This window comes from Paramacrobiotus metropolitanus, unplaced genomic scaffold (genome assembly GCF_019649055.1).
Source record: "Paramacrobiotus metropolitanus isolate TYO unplaced genomic scaffold, Prichtersi_v1.0 Parri_scaffold0000206, whole genome shotgun sequence".
NCBI lineage: Eukaryota > Metazoa > Tardigrada > Eutardigrada > Parachela > Macrobiotidae > Paramacrobiotus > Paramacrobiotus metropolitanus.
The window spans coordinates 74,479-96,434 of NW_026570426.1; the positions used below are offsets into that span (position 1 = coordinate 74,479).

At 44.7% G+C, this 21,956-nt stretch overlaps 6 protein-coding genes across 7 annotated transcripts; 5 read left to right on the top strand and 1 right to left on the bottom strand.

The window, feature by feature from the left end:
• On the top strand, positions 1-2,465 carry LOC129600965 (uncharacterized). 2 transcript variants are annotated; one of them, XM_055499654.1, is made up of 7 exons: positions 1-368; positions 459-594; positions 755-1,028; positions 1,130-1,303; positions 1,422-1,647; positions 1,707-1,974; positions 2,033-2,465. In XM_055499654.1, the coding sequence occupies exons 1-7, from the start codon at positions 183-185 to the stop codon at positions 2,182-2,184; spliced, it is 1,416 nt and encodes a 471-aa protein (XP_055355629.1). In that variant the 5' UTR covers positions 1-182; the 3' UTR covers positions 2,185-2,465. The 2 variants fall into 2 exon arrangements, with proteins under 2 accessions (XP_055355629.1, XP_055355630.1); XM_055499655.1 differs by having other exon boundaries at positions 758-1,028.
• A 363-nt stretch (positions 2,466-2,828) lies between these two features.
• Positions 2,829-3,883, bottom strand: LOC129600970 (CCAAT/enhancer-binding protein delta-like). The gene is made up of 3 exons (XM_055499661.1): positions 3,707-3,883; positions 3,368-3,559; positions 2,829-3,205 (listed from the first exon to the last, which is right to left on the bottom strand). The coding sequence occupies exons 1-3, from the start codon at positions 3,747-3,749 to the stop codon at positions 2,958-2,960; spliced, it is 483 nt and encodes a 160-aa protein (XP_055355636.1). The 5' UTR covers positions 3,750-3,883; the 3' UTR covers positions 2,829-2,957.
• A 192-nt stretch (positions 3,884-4,075) lies between these two features.
• On the top strand, positions 4,076-5,669 carry LOC129600967 (uncharacterized). The gene is made up of 4 exons (XM_055499658.1): positions 4,076-4,389; positions 4,501-4,729; positions 4,829-5,018; positions 5,199-5,669. Exons 1-4 carry the CDS (start codon positions 4,280-4,282, stop codon positions 5,216-5,218), a joined length of 549 nt encoding a protein of 182 aa, XP_055355633.1. The 5' UTR covers positions 4,076-4,279; the 3' UTR covers positions 5,219-5,669.
• A 406-nt stretch (positions 5,670-6,075) lies between these two features.
• Positions 6,076-9,393, top strand: LOC129600964 (uncharacterized). Its single transcript, XM_055499653.1, has 7 exons — positions 6,076-6,779; positions 7,042-7,177; positions 7,622-7,916; positions 7,972-8,040; positions 8,121-8,322; positions 8,505-8,778; positions 9,006-9,393. The coding sequence occupies exons 1-7, from the start codon at positions 6,600-6,602 to the stop codon at positions 9,122-9,124; spliced, it is 1,275 nt and encodes a 424-aa protein (XP_055355628.1). The 5' UTR covers positions 6,076-6,599; the 3' UTR covers positions 9,125-9,393.
• Positions 9,394-10,819: 1,426 nt separating this feature from the next.
• On the top strand, positions 10,820-11,954 carry LOC129600974 (uncharacterized; the record flags this gene model as incomplete). Its single annotated transcript, XM_055499664.1, is given in 2 exon segments — positions 10,820-11,686; positions 11,689-11,954. Coding segments are annotated over 2 exon segments (978 nt in total), but the record flags the coding sequence as incomplete, so codon positions are not given.
• A 9,243-nt stretch (positions 11,955-21,197) lies between these two features.
• LOC129600975 (E3 ubiquitin-protein ligase RNF115-like) lies at positions 21,198-21,754 on the top strand. The gene is made up of 2 exons (XM_055499666.1): positions 21,198-21,438; positions 21,636-21,754. Exons 1-2 carry the CDS (start codon positions 21,198-21,200, stop codon positions 21,752-21,754), a joined length of 360 nt encoding a protein of 119 aa, XP_055355641.1.
• The last annotated feature ends 202 nt before the right edge of the window (positions 21,755-21,956 follow it).

The following is a 21,956-nucleotide window of genomic DNA, read 5'->3' on the forward strand; positions in this document are numbered from 1 at the left end:
GCAAGCAATTCTCTGCCGTCTATGAAAACTATTAGCAACCAGTGAACCACGAACTGTGAGCGGCAGTGCCAACACATACGCTGCAATTCCAGACGGGTATTACTGGACTGCTGTTTAGAAAGCAATGGCTAAGGTTTAAGGCTGTTTTTTTGCGAAATGTTCAGCTCCATCTGGACGGGAACATGCAGCCCTTCATTACTCGCGCCTGTCTGGCACAAATCAGCCTGGCGTGTCTGCTGACACTGGCAGACTGCCTTATCGAAGTGTATAAAGAGGAAAACGGCACTCTGTCACGGGATGCAGTTTACACGATTTCTAATGATTTTAAGTCAATTAAAAGCCGTCAAACCGGCGTTGCGGATGCTCCGGTACGTCTTCTTTAGACTCGTATGTAGTTATTCTGCATAACTTTCTGTAGTTATTCTGCGTAGCCCATGATGCACAGGAAATGCCTGTAGATCTACTTGAAAGCTGCAACTCCGGCGGACGCGTGCCACGGCACACTCGTGGAGCCTACACCGTGGCTGTGGAAGGAGAACCAGTGGGCGGGATTTGTTCTCTTAACGGATGACACGCCGTGCTCCACGCCAAGCGGTAACCGCAGTGACCCAGGAAATAACCGCGTCATTTGTGTTAATACTTTGGTTTTTGAGATTTATTAAATTCCTGGATTTAATAAGATTTTATTTTGTTTTTCTTAGGTTTTCTCATATTTCGTAGATTCCTTTGGTTTTATTTGACACTGAAATTACAGTAGATGACGACGACCTTGCCGAGCAGGCTGGGGATCATCTCAGCGGGAAGCTCGTCATCGCTCAAGAAAAGGGCTACGTCGGCGTCGTCATCTATCCCGCTCGATCAGGCACCGGTCCTCCGGGAATCCGACGGACCGGTAGTCGGACGCAGCCGCTCCCGGCGGCCTTCTCCGACGGCGTGACCGATCAATTAAAAATCGATGTCCACTTTGTCAGCTATGACGACGGAAATCAGCTGAAAAAATTCGCCTATAACTCCTCATCCGATATCAGGTGCGGTTCTCCTCTTTAGCGCGACTCCTCGGAATCTATTACTAAATGTCTTCAAGGGTTATTTCTGAAGTTCTTCATATCGCGCCGTATATGTTTCTTAGTTATCGGTTGAATTTTACGTTTGTTCCCGACGCACAGTCAACCGCAAACGAAGGCGGATCTCTACCAAGTGATTCCAATTGGACGACATTTAGGCCGCCGTCCATAACCCATCCAGCGGAAGAACCCCACACTGCGACAATGGACAGTCGTCTGCAGTGGATCTTGCAGGATTAGTAAGCCGTTTCGAGTCTTTCGACCAATCCAAAATATCACAAGAAAATCGTCAATAATCTTAATTTACCATTGTCTGGAATTTTGCGCTGTAAATAAATGATAATACGAGTATTTCAGTTTGAGTTACAAGCCGATAGATCTTCCTGTTGTGCGTCCTGTGGCCCCTGCTCTGTGGATGCATTCCTCATCCCGGACCCAGGAGTCTTCGCAATTGTCGCTGGGGGCGTGTTTGGGCGCGGCCTTTGGTTCCGGTGCTGTGTTTGTCCTGTTAATCACCAGTCTCGCGTATTGCTGGCGCAGACGCAAGATTCGCGCTATCGCTCTTGGAACAGCACCCCCGATGGTAATTAGGAACCCACAGTTCCAGGTTTTACGAACAGCATCACCGTAAATCGTTTTCAGAGTATTAAGAACTTGATGGAAGCGGAAATCGCGGAAATCTATGCGATACGGGCAATGGTGGTGCTGCGCTTAATCGAGTCGCTCATTGCCCAGAGCCAAGCAAACGAGCAAGAAGAGCACCGGCGCGCTAACGGCGTACCGTTGACCGCGCGAGAAATGGAGCAGCTCGTGCGTGTGGAGATCACGCAGCCGACGGAGGACCTATGCACAACGTGCCAACAGAATTTCACCATCGGCGAGATAAAGACCGTTCTGCCCTGCAATCACGGTAGGATGGTTCTGAGTTCAATTAAGAAAAATTGGTTTAAAAATCATTTTTTTTGCAGTGGGCCACAAAGCGTGCTTGACGACCTGGCTGACGACGTATTCGCGCAACTGTCCAGTGTGCCGGCAACCTGTGTGCCAACCACCCGAGTTCGTTGTACAGCATCATACTCCGGTCGAGCTTTCCATTCTTAACCTACAAGATTCGCACTAACTGGTCTGGGATATTTTGGTAGAACGAGCTGTTGTCCGTTCAAATAGTTTTTTTTTGCTGGTAATAAACAGTTGACGTTGTTGATCTTGCGAAATCTCGTTAAGGCCTTTTTGCCGTGTTTATTAGTTGCAGATTGCGTAACTTTTTTATTGTAAATATAATTATCGTTCATATATCTAAAAACACGAATTTTGTGCTTTTCACGATTCCTTATGCGCGATTCCTTATGCCTCTTTTTATCATCCCGGCAGTAAACGTGAAACTGTTAAAATAAGGCTACAATAAAAAACAAAAACAGCAAACGTCTGCAACATCTGAAACAACACTCGTAAGTTGCTATATCCACTGCAAAAGTAAAGTAAATAACTGTAAAGTATTACCGAGGCGCTAGAATAATAACCCGAAAGAAAGTACCTGTATCAAATTGTCATTTTATTGGTTAACCATATTTTTACTTCGCAAGTTTTACTTGAATTATGTAGCGGAAACATCTGGTTCATTTTATAGCCTTTTCTTTTGGTTAGGTTAATTCATAGGTTTTCCTGATAAGTGCAATACTTGTCGAGGAACTTTGGATTTTGATGATTTCATTGTTTCAGCCAATGAGACACAATAAATCTCCTTATATCTTTATTTTATCTGGAATTAAAATTTACTGTCCGGTGTGTCCGCTTTTCCACATATTTCAAATGGTACCGTTAGTAAGCCCAGCTTTCTGTGCACATCGTTGTCTGAAGGAAATAAATGCAAGACAAAATTGTTGTCAACGGCTACTACTGCAACAGCCGCTGTCTAGCATTCTGAACCAATGCCGATAATTCCTGCTTGGACTTTCCTGCATCCAGTACGCCATCTTCTATTTCCGCTAGGATTGTCTGCAGCTGATCATTTCGACTCTTTATCGCTTCGATTTCTTTCTTCAGCTTGTCATGGTCTTCGCGGAAACGCAGTTCTTTCTGACGCTTACTCTCGCGACTTTTTCGCACAGCTTCATTGTTTTTCTTGCGCCTTTGAGAATACGCTGCAAGGAATAAAATGGTAAAGATTGCGGTGAAGCACAATTTTTGTAAGAATTTTCTTCTTAGCTAAACTCACTACTAGATGCAATGTTTTAATAAAAGGGAAGTTTGCACCAATATGAAAAGTTATTAGATATTAGTACAAAAATTATCTGCGTACTTACATTCGTCTGATGAAAGACCTTTGCCGCTCGCAACCGAATTGTCGGCTTCCCGTGTTAGCGAACTCGCACTGCACGAAGGCTCAGGTAGAGGGTTATCCCAGGTTGATTTCCCCTTTCGCTGAGGCGTTTTTCTGGATGTACTCGGAGAAGGCTGTTGTCCTGGCAATTTCCCCTGTGAACTGCCGGATTTCCCTAATGTTTGCGAATTTCTCGTTTTCATAGTGGCCGCACTAGAGGCGCATTCGTCAATACTCTCATATGGCGGAACTATCAGTTTCTATACAACAAAAACTATTTGTCTCGAATAGAACCTCCGTAAAACCCAGAAAGCGTTCTTACCTATCGTAATCGGAGGATGAACTGCTTCTCTCTGGTTATACATAAAACGTTTGAAAAGGTCGGGGATTTGTAAGCAGCTGACCGTTGCAATTTGCAGTGCAGTAAAAAAACACTTTCTGATGCAACACACAGTGCCAATTGCATCAGGAAGTGTTTTTTTTTCTTTTCGTACTTCGTACTGTGTGTGTGCACACAAGAGCCTATTAAGCAGTAACTGTATTTGTACGTACTGTTTAAAGCAGTTGCGTGCAAACCGTGTAATCATAGCTGGGCCGTCTTGCCGGTGACGAATAAATGCCTTCGGCCATCATGAAACTCTCATTTTTTGCGTTGCTGCAATTTAATATTCACTGGCACATGTTACTCGCCAGACGATCACACCGAAATTGTGGCTTGTTTCACTGAGATCTGCCCAAGAAACTGATATGCCACAGAAGAATAACCGGTTATATGCAGTAAACTGTACTCGTAGTCGCAGTGCGCGGTACTCGACCGCGAAGTTCACAGTGCACCATAATTTGTTTACAAATAAATTTATTTTATTTTCCCTGATTTTGATTGGTTACTTAAGCGATGGCCATTCCGTCAAACATTACCAACCAAGCGAAGATCGTTCATTTTTGGCGATACCGATTCGAAACACCAATGAGTGTGTACGGATATAATGCATCGTCGACAACCCGGTACAATCACGGCTTAATATCAAAACACAATTATGCATAACAGCATTTATTTTGCCACACTTTACTTGAAGCGCATTACACTGTAAATTCGTAATCATTCTGCTTGTCTAGTGACGTAAGGAATCGAACAACAGCAGTGGACTATCAGCAGGAGACTACCACGTTCCCGCCACGCCCATCTCCCGTCAACCCACAGGAATGGGCAGCGTACCGCACCAAAGTAATTGTGGCCGTGGCCGTTCCCGCCGTCATTCTCGCCATGCTCATATGGTTTGTCATATACCGGTGTCGGCAACATCGAATTCGTCGGAGTGCGGACGAAGATGCCTTTCGCGCTATGGTAAGCTGAGTCAGGATACTTATCGCTGGAGTAGCTCGCCGCACCGTAAATAAAGTTCGTTGTGCTTTTGTGCGACCAGCCATGGTGTTCTGGCTGCAGGTTGATCAGTTCCTGGCCGACGAAGCCGAAGAGGAAGAGCATAGGCAAGCCAATGGCTTACCGTTGCCACCGTTAGACATCGAGACGTTGCAGCAAATCGAGGTCACCAACGAGTCCGACGACATATGTCCAACCTGTCGACAGACCTTCGCCGTCGGCGAAATGAAGATGCTTCTGCCCTGCGATCACGGTAAATATTCTGTAGCACGGTGGCTTGTAAAGATCTCCATGCAATCTTAGATCTCCATGCAATAAAGACTTCAATGCAATCGTCATATTTAATACGGGTCCTGCCGCTACGAAGCGTAGAAAAGAGAAGCTGGTGGTGTCAGCGAGTGCCCTTTTCTTTGCAATCGGTTTTCCTTTGCAGTTGCCATGCGACTTGCTTGACCACCTGGCTGACGATCTACTCGCGCCAATGTCCCGTTTGCAGGCAACCTGTACAGATTGTTGAACTTGCCGCGAGTCTTTCGTCTCCGGTCAAAGCTGACACTGTATCTGCTCCTGGATGACTAAGCTTAACGGCTAACCGAATTTCCATGTTCTGCTTTAATGTTCTTTTTTAAAAGTCAATCAATTCAGTGCAAATGCATCTGTAACACAATAAGGCATGGTTTACATGCTTGTGGTCTTTTGCCGGTTGTGCTTGATTCGTCCGTGAATACGCATAAGAAAACTTGAAAGAAATTATTAACCGTTGCTTTATACGATGCAATATTTTCCTTCTGCTGTAATAGTGTTTTCGTTGGTTTAGAAAGTGTGGCATCAGTACAAAGGCCCAAAGGTCAGTTTGTCATTAATAGCTCCGTCTGGCAGTAAAATTCTTTCATGTTCGTCACAAGTTTGGCTATGCGTTTATAGGACATTTTTGAGCGCATACATTTTTGAGCGCTCACAGTTAATAATATTATGCAGATACTCAGTGTTGATGGCGTGGGTTTTTTCAAGTTTGCTCTCCGAATGGTTGATCTGTCGTAATATGCTGATATTGTTTACTTTTGTACCGACCAGACATTGAAGTCCCATTAATCGGGTTGTCTTCTCTTGATGCAATAATAATAATAATATTAATAATTAGAAGTGATGTCATATACTCCGTGCCAGGTAACGTATGAGCAATTGATCAACAGTCGGAGAAGGATTCGCCGCAGGGGATTTATGGTTCGCGATGTTTTATCCGTGCACCAACCAAGGTTCTAGTGTACGAATCCGATTGGCAGTCGCAGCAGGGTTTATTGCAGCTGTTGAATCAGTAATATACTGTACTTGCTTTAAAGAAACCACAACCATGTCGCACGTATCATGCATGGTGCATGCACACTTCCGCAATAATTGTATGCACTGCGCTAAATTTTTTTATTGCCACGGTACAGGCACCCGCATGATTTAGCTGCAGTTTGGTCGGCGCTCAAAGTCTTTCCTAAATTCTTTGCTAGTTAACTGTGAATCTCTGGTATTACTGTAACTGTGGTAGATGTGTGGATAAATCGATACTTGCACACTCGAAGAATTGTGTGTTTTTTAGTAGTCAACAGTTGTCGTTATTAATTCATAACAGCCGTTTAATTTTGGAATTTTTGTAATTTTGTGTTTTGTTATTTTTTGTTTTTTGTTTGAGTTAGTGGTGTAATTGTAGCGAGGCAAACACTGTTATTTTAATTTATTATTCTGTGCAGTGACTAGCGCGAAGCCGTCATTTCACAAACTATCGGCTTACGATAATTACTACCTGCTGCCGTAATAACTGAGTGGTCGCAGACGGAAGAGGGAGATGCGACCATTCGCCACAGGCTTTCTTCTGGGACTGTGTCAATGGGCGGCGCTGCTGCAGCCGCGCAGTGGCCTGATTCAAGTGTATCGGCGTTCTGGGTACACCGATTCCAGGGATTTCGTGTATCAGGTTCCCAATAATTATCAGTCCGCGGCTGGTCAAGGCAACAGCGATGGGCCGGTAAGTTGCTGTACATAGCTTTTCTAGCAGAAAACAGATTCGCGGCGGGCAATCTACGCGAATAGTCTCGTCAGCGTTGCGTGCTGCGACGCTCAAGAGACTATTCGCGTACATCAGCAATTCAGTGGAAGTGACAATGACGAACAATTTTGTTCGAAACCTTTTCGGGTTGCCGCGTTGTGCTCGCGATATTAAAGCTAAGTTACTTATGAAAGGACTTGTGGGATTGGTTTGCTGTGAGTAATCGTGGAGAGCTGTTTAGGTATATCTGCAAATTGCCGACCCGGAAGATGCCTGCAGCGCCTATGATATGGATCCAGCACCGCGCTTATTGGAGGACGATAGATGGGTTCCGTTCTTCTTGCTTACCAACGACGCACCATGTGCGCCACAAATCGGTAATGTAATGGTCACAAATCGGTACCTGTAGCCCTGGACAACATTCGTGTTTATCCACTGAAACGTTTGCTTCTGCACCCTCCGTGTGTTTTTCCTGGCATTTTTTTGCTTCGTGTATCTTTTTTCCCCGTTGAGAATGAGACCAAGGATGAATTTAAAAAGAGACAAAGTTGATTTCAAATAACAGATACTTTAGAAAGAACTTCCAGCGTCCATAAATAATAAATCCAAGAAGATGATATGAATTTTTTTTATTACGCGACATGAGCTGCACTGGACAAGCTGGACGGTTTAACCCTAATTTTACCGTAAAGACGTTAAGTTGATAAAAACAAATCTTAGAAGCCCGTGAAAGTCAGCGCGACTGGATAATTTGAATGTACCGATATCAGTATTTATTACTATTCACATATTTTCATGGATCGGCTAATTTATATTTCAAGACTATCAGAACGCCACCGGCAGTGACGGCAGCGGAGTCGTTGCGAAGGTTTTCAACGCCCAAATGAAAGGCTACAGCGGCGTCATCGTGTACGCTAATTTCTTCAAAGAGAAGGTACCTCCGAGGATCGTTAACGGAGAAAGGCAGTACTTTGGCGAGCCACCGCGGACGACGCCTTTTCCCATGCCGATTCCCGCCAACATTACCGATCGGATCATGATCGATGTGCATTTCGTCGGATACGATTATGGACCTAAGTTGGCGCAGTACGCGTACAATGCATCCTCGACGACACGGTACACACTCTGCTTCACATTAGTGCTTTAGCAACATGGTGCGGCTTTTGCGTAGGTACCAGCTGAACGTCAGTTCTGTGGCGGTCGATCGGTCGGACATTTACGCTTTCCTGTCGGCCCTTCTGTGAGTAACTCATCCAAAAATATTCTCGGAGCGATGCAAAATAAAACTCTGTGTAACCTGTGCTCATGTCACGGTGACAGGAATTACAAAGCTCCGCAATTTGAGACGCCGACATGGTGGAGCCCGTCGTACAGCAGTTCAGGATCGTCATCATCCGGCAACAGAACAATACTCATGGGAACGCTCATTCCCTGCGTTTGTCTCTTCTTCCTGACTTTGCGTGTGATCAGATACAAACACCGGCAGCGTCAAGCAGCCAAAGCAGCCACCGAACAAATGAGGGTAAGTTGTGTATCACAAAACTCGAAGGAACTCTTTACTGTTGGCATAAAAAGTATTGAAAACAGTGACTGTGTGCGCTGCTATAAATTTTTCCTCCAGAAAAAAATGTGCATTCAAAGCAGTTCGCCGAAATGTGTCCGCGTTCTCTAGTAAAATCAGTGTGGTGACGGTCGTGATTGCAGGTTGCCCAGGCCGCAGCCGAGGTGGAGCTGGCGCGTATTCAAGTTTCCCGGGAGCAGCAAGTGCGACGCTTTATTGAGTCCTTCATAGAACGCGTCCAGGCCGCCGAAAACGAGCATATGCAAGCCAACGGTGTCCCGTTAACAAAACCGGAAATGCGCCGGCTAACCGAACTCACGCAAGTAAAGGTCACCGAGGAATCGGACGACATCTGTCCCACCTGTCAGCAAACGTTTGTGGTCGACGAAATGAAAATCGTTCTGCCCTGCTCTCACGGTAGACTCGTAGGCTTACTCTACCAAACGTCTCATTCGTACTGAGGCACTTATTTGCACAAAGGTTTTTTTTTTGTTTTACAATAATCTGATTTCGCCAGATGGCGTTACAGTGTCATCTGCAACCTGAAGTTATGACAAGTGACGTTACTCAGCTACTGATAGTTACAACGATGCATTCCGTACTAGTGGAATTTTTGTTGTCATAGTTCTTACCTTCTCTTGCAGTTGGCCATTCGGCGTGCCTGACGACCTGGCTGACGACCTATTCGCGCAACTGTCCGGTGTGCAGACAACCCGTCTCAACGGAATATACCGCTGAACCCAATTCTGACTACTATTTTTAATTCTATCGCGCTTCCGCCACATTCGACGACGGAATAATTTGATATGTTTTATACCTTTTTTATTGGTGCTACGATGTGTTCGTGCCTAATGTGTCTTGTGTCTGCATGTAGTAAGTGCATGCAAACAGGGTACGCCACAGTGTCAATAATTCCATCGCTGAAGTATACGCCTTTGTTTGATGTTTAACCGACTCCACTTTTTTTCGCAGAAAGCGGCATATGATCTCGCGCTGTGCCTTCCGCCCCGAGCGAAAAAAAACAAAATAAAACATGCCCTTAGAAACATTATCGCTATGAAAAATTCTTGGCTGTCCCCCTTCAAATTTAAGATCGCCATGGTTGTTGATCGCTGCTCCATGCTAAGTATGTATCTCGAGCTGAAGCCGTTGAAAGAAATCTGGGCGCACGTGCCGTAATAGTATAAACTAGCATTTGCCAGTTGCCAGTTATATACACTCGCACGGCTTCCAGCCTACAACAATGACCTGTGAATGATCTTAAACTCAAAGCTTCACCAGCGTCAGGTTTCTTTTACAGGACGACCACCACTGGGACGGCATTAGCCCCTGTAAATGACCTTTGAAAAAACGCGTTTATATATGAGAAATCAGTTACGCTCCGCGGGTACGAGGCGTGTGTCCCTTACTTAGATAGAGCACATTTACCTTACCATACTTAGATAACTGTGCCCGTGTTGTGCACTCAATTTGCAGCGCTGTCAACCACCCAGAGATGGCAACGCTAGGGCGAATTTCAAAAATGTGTTGATTCAGACGTTGATAACTTCAGGTGCTCACATCTCGTGAATGTGGGAACAAAACTGTTCAAGCAATATCTCAAAAGATGCAGAAAAAATTAACAAGATTTTTGATACCAAGTAATATAGGATCTAGAGCAACTGAAACAAGTTGTAGCCTTTTTGAGTTTCTCGTAGACACACTATAGGATCTCTTCGTGGACCCCTTCAACGTAATACTTACTATGCTTAGTCTATGGGGAACAGAAATGCCTCTGATTTATTTCAGTCGCTCTAAATCCTGACTTACTTGGTATCAAAAAATTTGTGAATTTTTTCCACATCTTTTGAGATATTGCTTGAACAGTTTTGTTCCCACATTCACGAGATGTGAGCAATTGAAGTTATCAACGGCTGATTCAACAGATTTTTCAAATTCTCCCTGACGTTGCCATCTTTGGGTGGTTGACAGCGCTGCACAACACGGGCACAGTTATCTTAGTATGGTAAGGGTAAGGTAAATGTAAACGAAGTGAAATGAAATGAATATGAATTGAAAATGACGAAATGTGAATTGAGAAATTGAAACTGAAGCAGGTACTCGTAGCTTCTGCAGGGCACGAGTTTCCTTGAAATCTGAAGCGTAGCGGTTACGTAACCGACTGTAAGTAGACAGGGTTTCGAAAGCAGTTTCCTGGAGCTAAAGGTTTTTGTATGCCAGAGCAGTGCCTGCGCATATACAGTGTCGACACAATCTTGAGCTGTAAATCTAATTGCTGAAATTTCTTGATGGCTGATTTTTTATCATGGATTTATCTTCTGATGGAGCTGCGCAGTCTTCAAAGCCTTCTTTCCCTTGCTTGATCTGTGGATTTGTCTGCTCGACCAAGAGCGCTTTCACCAATCACAGCGGGAGCAACAAGTGCGGGGAGAATGTGCTACGACGTCAACGCGGACTGGACCATTGTGTTCCCAACAAAGCTCCTGCGACGGAACCTAGCTGCAGCCTTCTGAACCAGGTGAAGTTTCTGAAAACCAACACGAGGCTTGTGAAGCGAATACCCAAAGGGGCACGTAGAGCGGTTACTACAGCTTTTACACGCGTAGTTTCTCGATGTGTTACAGAGAACTCGGTAAAGTCCTGGGAAGATCTTTTGATTTTGCATATTTTGTTTTTCGTTTACCAGGTAAAGCTAAGAACGATCGCACTCATTCTTTAGCGTCAGTGATTAAGTCTAACGTTGTTAATTTTGAGTCTGGTGCAAGAGAAATTCCCGTTGCGCCTCTGAAATCATTACGGCCTTTTGATCTACAGAAATTTGTCCAGGGTAAAATTCAAAATGGCGACGTTTCTGGTGCGGTGCGCGTCCTTTGTTCCGAAGACGCCTTGGCACCGCGCACCGCGGCCACTTTCGCAGAACTACAGAAAAAACATCCGGGTGTTAACCCGGATGCTCGTTACCCTGCATCGTCATCAGCTAAAGGCGACGCCATTAGCCGTGTTACACAAAAAGAAATTTTCGATACAGTCACTAGTTTCCCAAACGATTCTGCCGGGGGGCTTGACGGGCTTCGGCCTCAGCATTTGAAGGACATGATTAGCGATACTACCAATGACAGTTCTTCGCTATTGTGTGAACAGCTAGCATTGTTAGCAGACATTATGCTTTCCGGCCGGGTGCCTAATGATATTTTGCCGATACTTTACGGGGCAAACTTAACTGCATTAAATAAGAAAGGGGGTGGTATAAGACCAATAGCAGTTGGTAGCACGTTACGTCGTATCGTGGCGAAAATTGTGGTTAAGCGAGTACAGCAACCGATGGGAGAAAGCTTAGGCCAAAGCAATTGGGTTTCGGTACTCCCGGCGGTTGTGAGGCAGTTGTACATGCAGCCAGGCGGTTTCTCAATACGGTTTCAGACGAAGTGCAAGTGGTCGTTAAATTTGATTTTCGAAACGCGTTCAACACTGTCCATCGCGATAAAATGTTGCATTGTGTACAGTCAGAGCTACCAGAATACGCACAATTTATCAGCCAATGTTACCGAAATCCCAGCAGTCTACTTTTGACCAATGGGACATGTTGTCCCAAGCGGGGTGCAGCAGGGTGATCCGTTGGGCCCATTACTGTTTTCACTTCTTATATTGATACTAATACTGTCGCTGGTGTCACCTCTGAACGCATGGTATTTAGACGATGGTGTGATAGGTGGTAAATTAAGCGAAGTATTAAGCGACATAGATACTGTCATTGCTACCGCCAGTGATCTCGGTCTCGAGCTGAATCTCTAAATGCGAGTTTTTATTTTCGGTGGTACACTGGAAGATCGCGAAACCACAAAGAAAATTTTGATTAACCGTTACCCAGAATTTTACATCCCACTGAAAGCGAATTGATACTGCTCGGTGCTCCTCTTTGCAGGCTGCCATTCCCAATGCCATTCTTCAGAAGTCCCTGGATCTGCAAAGACTAGCTTCCAAGCTAAGTATACTGCCTGCTCATCAGGCTTATTTTCTGCTGCGCACTTGCATTGGCGTTCCTAAAATGAACTATTTACTACGAGCAAGTCCAACTTGGTTGTGCGGAGACGAACTTGATAAATTCGATAACATTACCAAATCGGCATTAGAAGCAGTAACGAATAATAAGATCGACGGTGTCACCTGGGCTCAAGCATCGCTCCCTGTGTCCAGTGGTGGGTTGGGGATCAGACGTGTGGCAGAACTAGCTATTCCAGCCTATTTGGCTTCGGTTTATGCCACAGCGCCTCTTGTCTCGACCATTGCCTCTGGTACGGAGAGCCTTGACTTGGTGCATCAGTTGTGGCAAACAGCTACGGGCACCGAACTACCACCAGAAAATCTTCGGCGTGTACAAAAAGTGTGGGATGTAGCTCTGGTACAAAAACTTGTCAAATTATTAAGGAAGAGTTGTCTAGTGATGTCACCCACTGTGCGCGTTTGCTTGCTGTTGCAGAGCCGGAATCTGGCAAATGGCTGAACGCTCTGCCTGTTTCTTCACTTGGAACCCTGATGTCGGACGAGTGCTTTCGCGTAGCAGTCGGCCTTCGAATCGGCGCAGCTATCTGCCGTCCGCACCTTTGCACGGACTGCCGTCTCCCTGTGGACGAATACGGTCACCACGGCTTATCCTGCAAAAAGAGCGCTGGGCGTTTTCTTCGCCACACCGCACTGAACGAACTGATTCGGAGAAGTTTGGTCACCGCTAAAACGCCGGCTGTACTAGAGCCGCTTGGAACAAGTGACGAAGACGATCGCCGTCCGGACGGTGTGTCGCAAATGCCTTGGAAGAACGGTTTACGGCTAGCCTGGGACGTGACGTGTGGATACCGTCGCATTTTCAAACGTCATTAGCAGCAGCGTTAAGGCTGGAGAAGCGGCCCGAAAAGCAGAAGACGAAAAGCGGCGGAAATATGAATATTTAGCACCTGAGTACTATTTTGTTGCATTGGCTTTTGAAACTTTTGGCGTCGCTAGCCCTTCCTGTATTAAGTTTTTGCGAGAATTGGGCAGGCGGTTAAAGGATGCTACGGAGAACGACGCTCTTACGAGTTTCTGCTACAGCGTATTAGCATTGAAATACAGCGGTGGAATGCGCTGTCTGTGACTTCAACCGTACCGCGTTCTGATGGTTTTAACGCTGTTTACTTTGTTTTATAATGTTGATGTTCAAACGTCTGAACGATAAGCAAACCAATAAATTCTTCATGTAGGTAAATGTGCTCTATCTAAGCAAGGGACACACGCCTCGTACATACGTAGTACTGCTTGGCAGTACTAAAGTAAGGTGGCTTAATGTGAGATGTTGTTAATAGTAATGAAATGTGAAAGTGTGCGGTCTTTCGCTACGCGGTTCTTCCTGAGAATTCTCAGCTTTGGTTGTCTGATGATGCTGGCAGAAGGCCTACTTCAGGTATATAAAAAAGAGCATCGCACTATAATCGTGCGGTTTCGTTTATTTTGAGCAGCCAAACGCTGAGGCGCTCATACATCTGTCTGGTCAACGTGCATTACAGTTTAAGCAAACCAACATCTAATAAAGCGCAAAAGGTCCCTACAAATTGTAAACTGGAGCATAAACCAGTAGAATAGAATTTGAGCGGGCTGAGTCGCAGTCGACAAAACTTGCGCTATTTATTTTTCAAGTAATGGCATTTTTGTGCCTGCATGACATTATTTTGCGGAAGTAATAACAACTGAAGCAGATTTTTGAAAATTTTTATTCAAGCACGATGCCGTGTATAGTTTGAGTGATTAAAGCTCTGTGGAGCATTTCTGGGGCAAAAGTCATTCTATCCAGAAAAAAACAATCTTGCGACACCGGAAGTCACATTCTTCCTTATTTTATTTAAACGAACTCATGTCCTGTCCGCCCTTGCCACGCACTTTCACATGTACCGCGCTAATAAGCCCCGTTTTCTAGCGTTTTCTAAAGAAAATGAATACATAACATAATTATAATTAACGGCTTTTACGGCAGTGGCCGGTGTTTAGCGCTGTTAACCAATGCCAGTAATTCTTGCTTCGACGTTTTTTCATCCAGCAGACCCTCTTCTATATCCACGAGGACTGCTTGCAGCTGATCATTTTGGCTCTTTATCATTTCGAAATCCTTCTTCAGCTTTTCGTGGTCTTCGTGGAGACGCTGCTTCTGGAGGCGCTTTAGCTCACGATATTTTTGAACTGCTCTAGTGCTTCTCCTGCGCTTTTGAGCGTGTACTGAAACGAATAAAATGCAGAAAGATGAGAATTGCTTACGCTGAATTAACTGTGGAAACAAATAACACGTGTCACGCATTCAGAATACGTAGTACTGTATTTTAATACAGCATGCTAGTGCCCTAGCAGTTTGTGCGCGCAACATCCGGCTCAGGTGTTATGGATGTAGAAAATTCCAGAAAGTTTAAATGCATTTAAGTACCTAATATCTCATTACGGACTGATCTCATTAAAATTCTGCATGTAAACCCACATAATCATAAAGATCGTTCTTATACCGAGCCAGAGTTTCCATTTTTTTAAATTCTAGAATGTATATTAATTACTGTAGTATAAAAATTTAATATTAATTTTAAAATTTGAAAAAAACCGAGCTTTACTTTGTTTATAATGAGTTTTAATACACATGGATGCTTTTGAAATTAATTTATTTAATTTAATTTTCTTTTAGCCGTAACTCTCGAACCAGATGTTGTGCGCTTAAACGGTTTTCCCTACTTTGTATGCCAATCATCAGATTCTTACAAAATATTGCCATTAAACAAAGTAAAAAAGCGTTTGAGAGTGCGTGAACGTGAAAGATTTCGGCATGTATAGGACCCAAATACCATGTACCGGGCCACTTCCCTTAAGTACGACTTATGTAAGCTTAGTAAAATTAATAGTAATACAGAGATTATCAGCGCTACAGCGCACTCACATCCTTCAGATGTAAGATCTTTGCTGGAAATCGAGCTGTCGGCTACTCCAGACAGTGACCTTGCACTACACGAAGGCTCCAACCGAGTGTCGTTCCAGGTTGATTTGATCTCCCGCTCGGGTGTATATATTTCTGGATGCACCCGGGCAAGGCTGTAGTGCCGCCAACTTCCCCGGTGAACTGTCGACTTTTCCAGATTCTTGCGCATCTCTCGTTTCCGTGTTGACCGCTTTAGAGGCGCACTCGTCAACACTTTCTGATGGCGAAACTCTTGATTTCCATACAACCGAGGCATTACGAAAGCTACAGGCATAAAATCGACTGCGACGGTGTCAGGATAGTGGAGACGATGTACTGTGTCGCCCGTAGACTTACATTCAACTTTGAAATTCTAGAATTCCTTGTACCTTTGTTTATAAGTCTCCAGGAACACCTCAAAAGAAAGAGAATAATTTGTTGTTTCTTCTGATACTAAGTTAGCGCGGATCCGCTGCAAATTAGATGCGATATGAGTGTTTTCATTTAACATGGAAGTCTATGGAAGAAGCCTGCACTTGTGGCTATGCTTGTGGTGCGGATTTACTGTGGACGGCTGCAGTCTTCCGACTAAGTTGCTGACTATCTGTCACTATCAGTATGTGAACACTATCTGAAATACGAGTCCAGAAATTTATGTTTTCACTTGACTTTGTTTCCTGGACTTTAATCATTAAGAAAACGGCCATGGTTGCAGCTTAACCACTCTTTGAAGACACACCAGTACCTTGGCTCTTGGATCTACCATGTGCGAGGCCAAACTGCTTTTAACTCAACTTTTACCTCTAGAATTTTCGGACACAGTGACGAAACATCATGTTTTTCAGTTTTAAACAAAAAAAACCCATTTAGACGCAAGGAAATTTCGTTCTGCTGGAACGCAAAAAGCGCGCAAGCCTATGGAGTTCGCAAGATTGGTCTCCTCCACCGTGACGTCATCGTACAGGCTGCCAGTTCGATTTTATGCCTTAGAGCTTTCGTAATGCCTCGATACAACATATAAATAAGAGTCTTGAAAATAACCTACTCCAGATCCAGATAGAGTCTTGTGTATTGCACTCGAAGACAGAACTGCTTCACTCAGCTTATACAGAAATCGTTTGAACGTTGCGGAACTGGCAAGCAGATGACCGTCACAGTACAGTAAAAACTCGCTTTCTGATGCAAAACACAGTGCGTATTGCATCAAAAGATTTTTTTCCTTTAGTACTGTGTACAATGGCCACACCGGAGCAATAGTGCCTAATAAACCGCAGTTGTACGTACTGTTTGAAGCAGTCAGGTTCGGTCATAAATGAGCCGTCTTGCCGATGACGAACAAACACCTTCGGCCATCATGCATTTTTCATTTTTTCTGTATGTTGTAATTAGCTGCTTACTAGTGCATTTTCCTCGCGAGACGATGACGCCGGAATTGTAGTTTGTTTCACTGTGGTCTGTTCAGGAAAGTGACACGCCACAGACGAATAACCGCTTACATGCAATAAACAGTATTCGTACAGTAGTTTGCTGCTGTGTGCGGTACTCGACCGGATATCCCACAGCGCACAACGGTTTTGTTTACAAATAATTATTTTCATCTTCTCTCTGATTGTAATCGGTTACCCTTTAGCGATGGCGATTTCCTTGAATATTACCAGCCAAGCCAAGATCGGGACACATTTTGTCCGATACGGATACGAAACACCAGTAGCAGTGTACGGATATGTTATACTCCGAGTGTAACATATGCATAATAGCATTTACTGCATTTTGCCACACTTTACTTGGGGCTGATTACACCATAATAATTTCATATTGATCTGCTTTTCCAGTGACCTAATGAACCAGTCCTCCGCAGTGGAATGTCAGCGAGATAATGTCACGTTCGCGTGACGCCCATCTCCCGTCGACCCACAGGAATGGGCAGCGTACCGCACCAAAGTGATTATGGCTGTGGCCGTTCCCGCCGTCATTCTCGCCATGCTCATATGGTTTGCCATATACCGGTGTCGGCAACATCGAATTCGTCGGAGTGCGGACGAAGATGCCTTTCGCGCTATGGTAAGCTGAGTCAGGATACTTATCGCTGGAGTAGCTCGCCGCACCGTAAATAAAGTTCGTTGTGCTTTTGTGCGACCAGCCACGGTGTTCTGGCTGCAGGTTGATCAATTCCTGGCCGACGAAGCCGAAGAGGAAGAGCACAGGCAAGCCAATGGCTTACCGTTGCCACCGTTAGACATCGAGACGCTGCAGCAAATCGAGGTCACCGACGAGTCCGACGACATATGTCCAACCTGTCGACAGACCTTCGCCGTCGGCGAAATGAAGATGCTTCTGCACCTGCGAGCACGGTATAGATTCTGTAGCACGGCTTATAAAGATCTCCATGAAATCTTCACACCAGATGAGCTTCCGCCACTACGCAGCTTAAAGGAACAACAACTGCGCTGCACCAACTGTAGTGTTTTATCGAATCTGTTTTGCAGTGGGTCATGCGACTTGCCTGACCACCTGGCTGACGAGCTATTCGCGCCAGTGTCCCGTTTGCAGACAACCCGTACAGATCGCTAAAGGCGTCACGACTCAAGCGGACACTGCATCTGCTCCTCAACGCCCAAGTTTAACGATAAGCTGAGATTCCGTGTTCGGCTTCGGTGATTTTGTAATCAGATCGGTGCAACTCCATCTGCGAAACAAAAAAACCTCGTTTACATACTATAAAGGCGTGAGCTTTTTATGCCGGTGCCCTTTTGTGCCTGATCTGTCTGCGTATAGCGGCTACGCAAAACAACCATTAATAAAATTAATATCAAATTATCAATAACCGCTGTTTCATACGAAGCGCTGCTCTACTTTGTTGTTGCTTTAGATAGTGGGTTCGTTGATCTAGCCGTAGCTATACGCCGATACAAGTTTAAAGCCACAGACTTTAGTTGGCCATAAATAACTTTGTCTACTGTAGCAGTAAATTAAGTATTCGATGATCACTACAGTTTGGCAGCTCAAATGTCTCGGGAAGTTCAATCTGAGTATTTCGATAAGAGTTTTAAAGGAAAAGTCCAAATCCCCACTGTCAAGACCACATTGCGACCACCTTCGTTTGGCAGTTTAGTAGTTACTTTATCACAAGACTATTTCGTTCAAACGTTTTCTAAAACTTTCTCATAGAGTTTCACTGGACACGTTATGAACTAAAATGTAGAGGATTAAATTCTCTGCATTTTAGTTTCTCTAGGCAGTAGGCACTCATGCTCGTTTAGTAAGTGCGTTATAACCAGCGAAAAACCGAGCCCGGCCATATAATCCCATACTTTCATGACTCTGAATTATTGAGTGCACATGTGCACTTTAATGCCCGCGTTCACCAGGGTATTGTCCATTTATGTTAATTTGCCTATAGCCTGGTGGTAGTACGTCTGGCTTTAAGATTGTATGTCCTGGGTTCGATTCCCAGGTTAGGTAACTTTTATCTCATAAAATCAATAAACCAAAAAAAATGTGAAAATGTGCCAAAAAGATTTTTCCATTAACTTGGTCAGATATCTTCATCCGCTTACGCTGAATAAGTTGGCTACTGTAGGAAAATAATAATAAAAATACTAATAAATCTGTATAATCGGTTTGTTGGTCTTAATAACATGGACCAACCAAGGGGAACTGTGTAGGGTTATCTCCGCGTTGCCGATCCGGAAGACGCTTGTAACGGCGAAGATGTGGAACCGGCGCCTCTCGCGGCGGAAGATAACCGATGGGTTCCGGTCTTTTTGCTGACGAACGATGTACCATTTGCTCCACAAACCGGTAATTTTTCACGGTTAACAAACTCAACTGAAGCAACAGGCCACTGTTGCTTCAGTTCTTCTTGTAGATCCTCTAGAATTTTCATTATCATGTTCTCCCAAATTTTCCACAACCGCTTTATGACTTACACAGATTCTAATAATCTGATCGATGCTGCAAGTATCTAACAAATATTCTGGCGAAGCTTTATGACTTCGCCAAATTTCTTAGGAATATTTTATAACATAGCTTTCGCAAAAACGTTCTTTTCCAGGCTATCGGAATGCCATCGGCAGTGATGGTAGTGGAGTGGTTGCTAAGATCTTCAACGCTCAGGATAAAGGCTACAGCGGCATCATCGTGTACGCCAGCTTCTTCAAAGAGAAGACACCTCCGATGATAGTTAACGGAGAACCTCAGTATTTCAGCAGTATTCCAGCGCGGACGACACCATTTCCCATGCCGATTGCCGCCAACATTACCGACCAGATCGAGATCGCGGTGCATTTCGTCGGATACGACTACGGAACTGGACTGGCGCGCTACGCGCTCAGTTCATCTACCACGATACGACACGGACAAAACTTTCTGCTTCGAAACGAAGCTCGAAGCGGTTTTAAATTTCTGATATCAGTATAACATCATCTGGTGGCTTTTGCATAGGTACAAACTGAACATTAATCCGGTGGAGGCCGATCAATCAGACCTGTACGCTTTCCTGTATGCTCTTATGTGAGTATTATTTCTTCAATTTATCTCCAAGAAACAGTCTTGGTGCATTGCAGGATAAACAAACTATCTTGATTTTTTCGTGGCAGAAATGTCAAACCTTCGCAATATGAACCTCCGTCACGGAGTAGCCCGTCTTCCAGCAGCACAGGATTGTCGCCAGACATCAGCTCAATACTCATGGGCATACTGATTCCGTGCGCGGTTATCAGCGTCATAGGCCTAATCAGATACAAATATTACAAACGTCAAGCAGCCAAAGCAACCGCCCAAGCGATAAGGGTACGTTGCGTACCACGAAGCTCGAAGACACTGTTTAACGCTGCTGCTTATACCTCGTACAACTCTACGCCAAAATCCATTGAAAGAGGCATTTTTATAGATAGACGCGAGGCATTACGAAAGCTCTAAGGCATACAATCGAACTGGCAGCCTGTACGATGACGTCACGGTGGAGGAGACCGATCTTGCGAACTCCATAGGCTTGCGCGCTCTTTGCGTTCCAGCAGAACGAAATTTCCTTGCGTCTAAATGGGTTTTTTTTTAAAACTGAAAAACATGATGTTTCGTCACTGTCCCCGAAAATTCTAGCGGTAAAAGTTGAGTTAAAAGCAGTTTGGCCTCGCACATGGTGGATCCAAGAGCCAAGGTACTGGTGTGTCTTCAAAGAGTGGTTAAGCTGCAACCATGGCCGTTTTCTTAATGATTAAAGTCCAGGAAACAAAGTCAAGTGAAAACATAAATTTCTGGACTCGTATTTCAGATAGTGTTCACATACTGATAGTGACAGATAGTCAGCAACTTAGTCGGAAGACTGCAGCCGTCCACAGTAAATCCGCACCACAAGCATAGCCACATGTGCAGGCTTCTTCCATAGACTTCCATGTTAAATAAAAACACTCATATCGCATCTAATTTGCAGCGGATCCGCGCTAACTTAGTATCAGAAGAAACAACAAATTATTCTCTTTCTTTTGAGGTGTTCCTGGAGACTTATAAACAAAGGTACAAGGAATTCTAGAATTTCAAAGTTGAATGTAAGTCTACGGGCGACACAGTACATCGTCTCCACTATCCTGACACCGTCGCAGTCGATTTTATGCCTGTAGCTTTCGTAATGCCTCGATAGACGTCATCGTTGGCGGTTTTGACATACAGTGTAGTAGTGCGCACGGTAAAGTTCTTCGTAGTTGTGAATCGTACAAATAATGTACGCGCTGGCTCTGCTACAGTTCCTGTTTTGGAAGATAGACTGTCAGTAAAAGCTCAGATTCGCCCGGCTTTTGCGTCAGCGCGTCAGTTAAATTAAGGTGATAAATCAACGTGTTGATAGATCGCCCGGGCCGCAGCCGAGTTGAAGCTGGCGCGCATGCAAGCTTTTCGAGAGGAGCAAGTGCGACGCTTTATCGAGGCCTTCAAAGAGCGCGCTCAGACCGCCGGAGAGGAAGAGCACGTGCAAGCCAACGGCATCCCGTTGACAACCGCGGAAATGCACCGGCTGACGGAACTGACGCAAGTAAAGGTCACCGAGGAATCCGACGACATCTGCCCCACCTGTCAGCAGACGTTTGTGGTGGACGAAATGAAAATTGTTCTACCTTGCTCCCATGGTAAGTTGACCTTTCGTCTCAACCGGTGGACAATATAGTAAGCTTTTTGTATATACTCGTACAATGCACAAGCACAGCCGTGTTTCGCTTTCGCGACCGCTCTCTTTCGTCATCAACTGCTACCCGAAACAGTCATAAGCAACGTCATTACTCGCTATGTTAAAATGCGAATTATGTTTTATTGCCTTTTTTTGCAGTCGGCCACTCGGCATGCTTGACGACCTGGCTGACGATGTACTCGCGCAATTGTCCCGTGTGCCGACAGCCCGTTTCAACGGAATATACCTCTGAACCCGATGCAAGCTATTATTTCTAATTCTGCCACAATTCTGTCTGAAATGCCACGGCTTGCAAACGGAACCATTGTAATTTTTATAAAGTTTTTTTTTAAATGGCGCTTCGAAGTAAACGATTTTTGGTACTTACTATTAAAATTGCTTCTGTGGCTTTGACGCCTTACTGCTTTTGAAATTTAATTAGTGTCTGCGCGTGTTTCTTCAAAATTAAATGGCAATCGG

What these genes read in the sequence shown, in the direction of transcription:
- LOC129600967 (XM_055499658.1), top strand. Translation starts at nt 4,280, where the DNA reads ATGGCCATTCCGTCAAACATTACCAACCAAGCGAAGATCGTTCATTTT. An exon ending in AAGATGCCTTTCGCGCTATG is followed by an intron (nt 4,730 to 4,828) that starts GTAAGCTGAGTC and finishes TTCTGGCTGCAG; the next exon opens with GTTGATCAGTTCCTGGCCGA. An exon ending in GCTTCTGCCCTGCGATCACG is followed by an intron (nt 5,019 to 5,198) that starts GTAAATATTCTG and finishes TTTCCTTTGCAG; the next exon opens with TTGCCATGCGACTTGCTTGA.
- LOC129600975 (XM_055499666.1), top strand. Translation starts at nt 21,198, where the DNA reads ATGCAAGCTTTTCGAGAGGAGCAAGTGCGACGCTTTATCGAGGCCTTC. An exon ending in TGTTCTACCTTGCTCCCATG is followed by an intron (nt 21,439 to 21,635) that starts GTAAGTTGACCT and finishes CTTTTTTTGCAG; the next exon opens with TCGGCCACTCGGCATGCTTG.
- LOC129600970 (XM_055499661.1), bottom strand. Translation starts at nt 3,749, where the DNA reads ATGTATAACCAGAGAGAAGCAGTTCATCCTCCGATTACGATAG. An exon ending in TCATCCTCCGATTACGATAG is followed by an intron (nt 3,560 to 3,706) that starts GTAAGAACGCTT and finishes CGCAAACATTAG; the next exon opens with GGAAATCCGGCAGTTCACAG. An exon ending in AGGTCTTTCATCAGACGAAT is followed by an intron (nt 3,206 to 3,367) that starts GTAAGTACGCAG and finishes TATTCCTTGCAG; the next exon opens with CGTATTCTCAAAGGCGCAAG.
- LOC129600965 (XM_055499654.1), top strand. Translation starts at nt 183, where the DNA reads ATGCAGCCCTTCATTACTCGCGCCTGTCTGGCACAAATCAGCCTGGCG. An exon ending in GCCGTGCTCCACGCCAAGCG is followed by an intron (nt 595 to 754) that starts GTAACCGCAGTG and finishes CTGAAATTACAG; the next exon opens with TAGATGACGACGACCTTGCC. An exon ending in AACTCCTCATCCGATATCAG is followed by an intron (nt 1,029 to 1,129) that starts GTGCGGTTCTCC and finishes TATGTTTCTTAG; the next exon opens with TTATCGGTTGAATTTTACGT.
- LOC129600964 (XM_055499653.1), top strand. Translation starts at nt 6,600, where the DNA reads ATGCGACCATTCGCCACAGGCTTTCTTCTGGGACTGTGTCAATGGGCG. An exon ending in ACCATGTGCGCCACAAATCG is followed by an intron (nt 7,178 to 7,621) that starts GTAATGTAATGG and finishes TTATATTTCAAG; the next exon opens with ACTATCAGAACGCCACCGGC. An exon ending in CGTTCTGCCCTGCTCTCACG is followed by an intron (nt 8,779 to 9,005) that starts GTAGACTCGTAG and finishes CTTCTCTTGCAG; the next exon opens with TTGGCCATTCGGCGTGCCTG.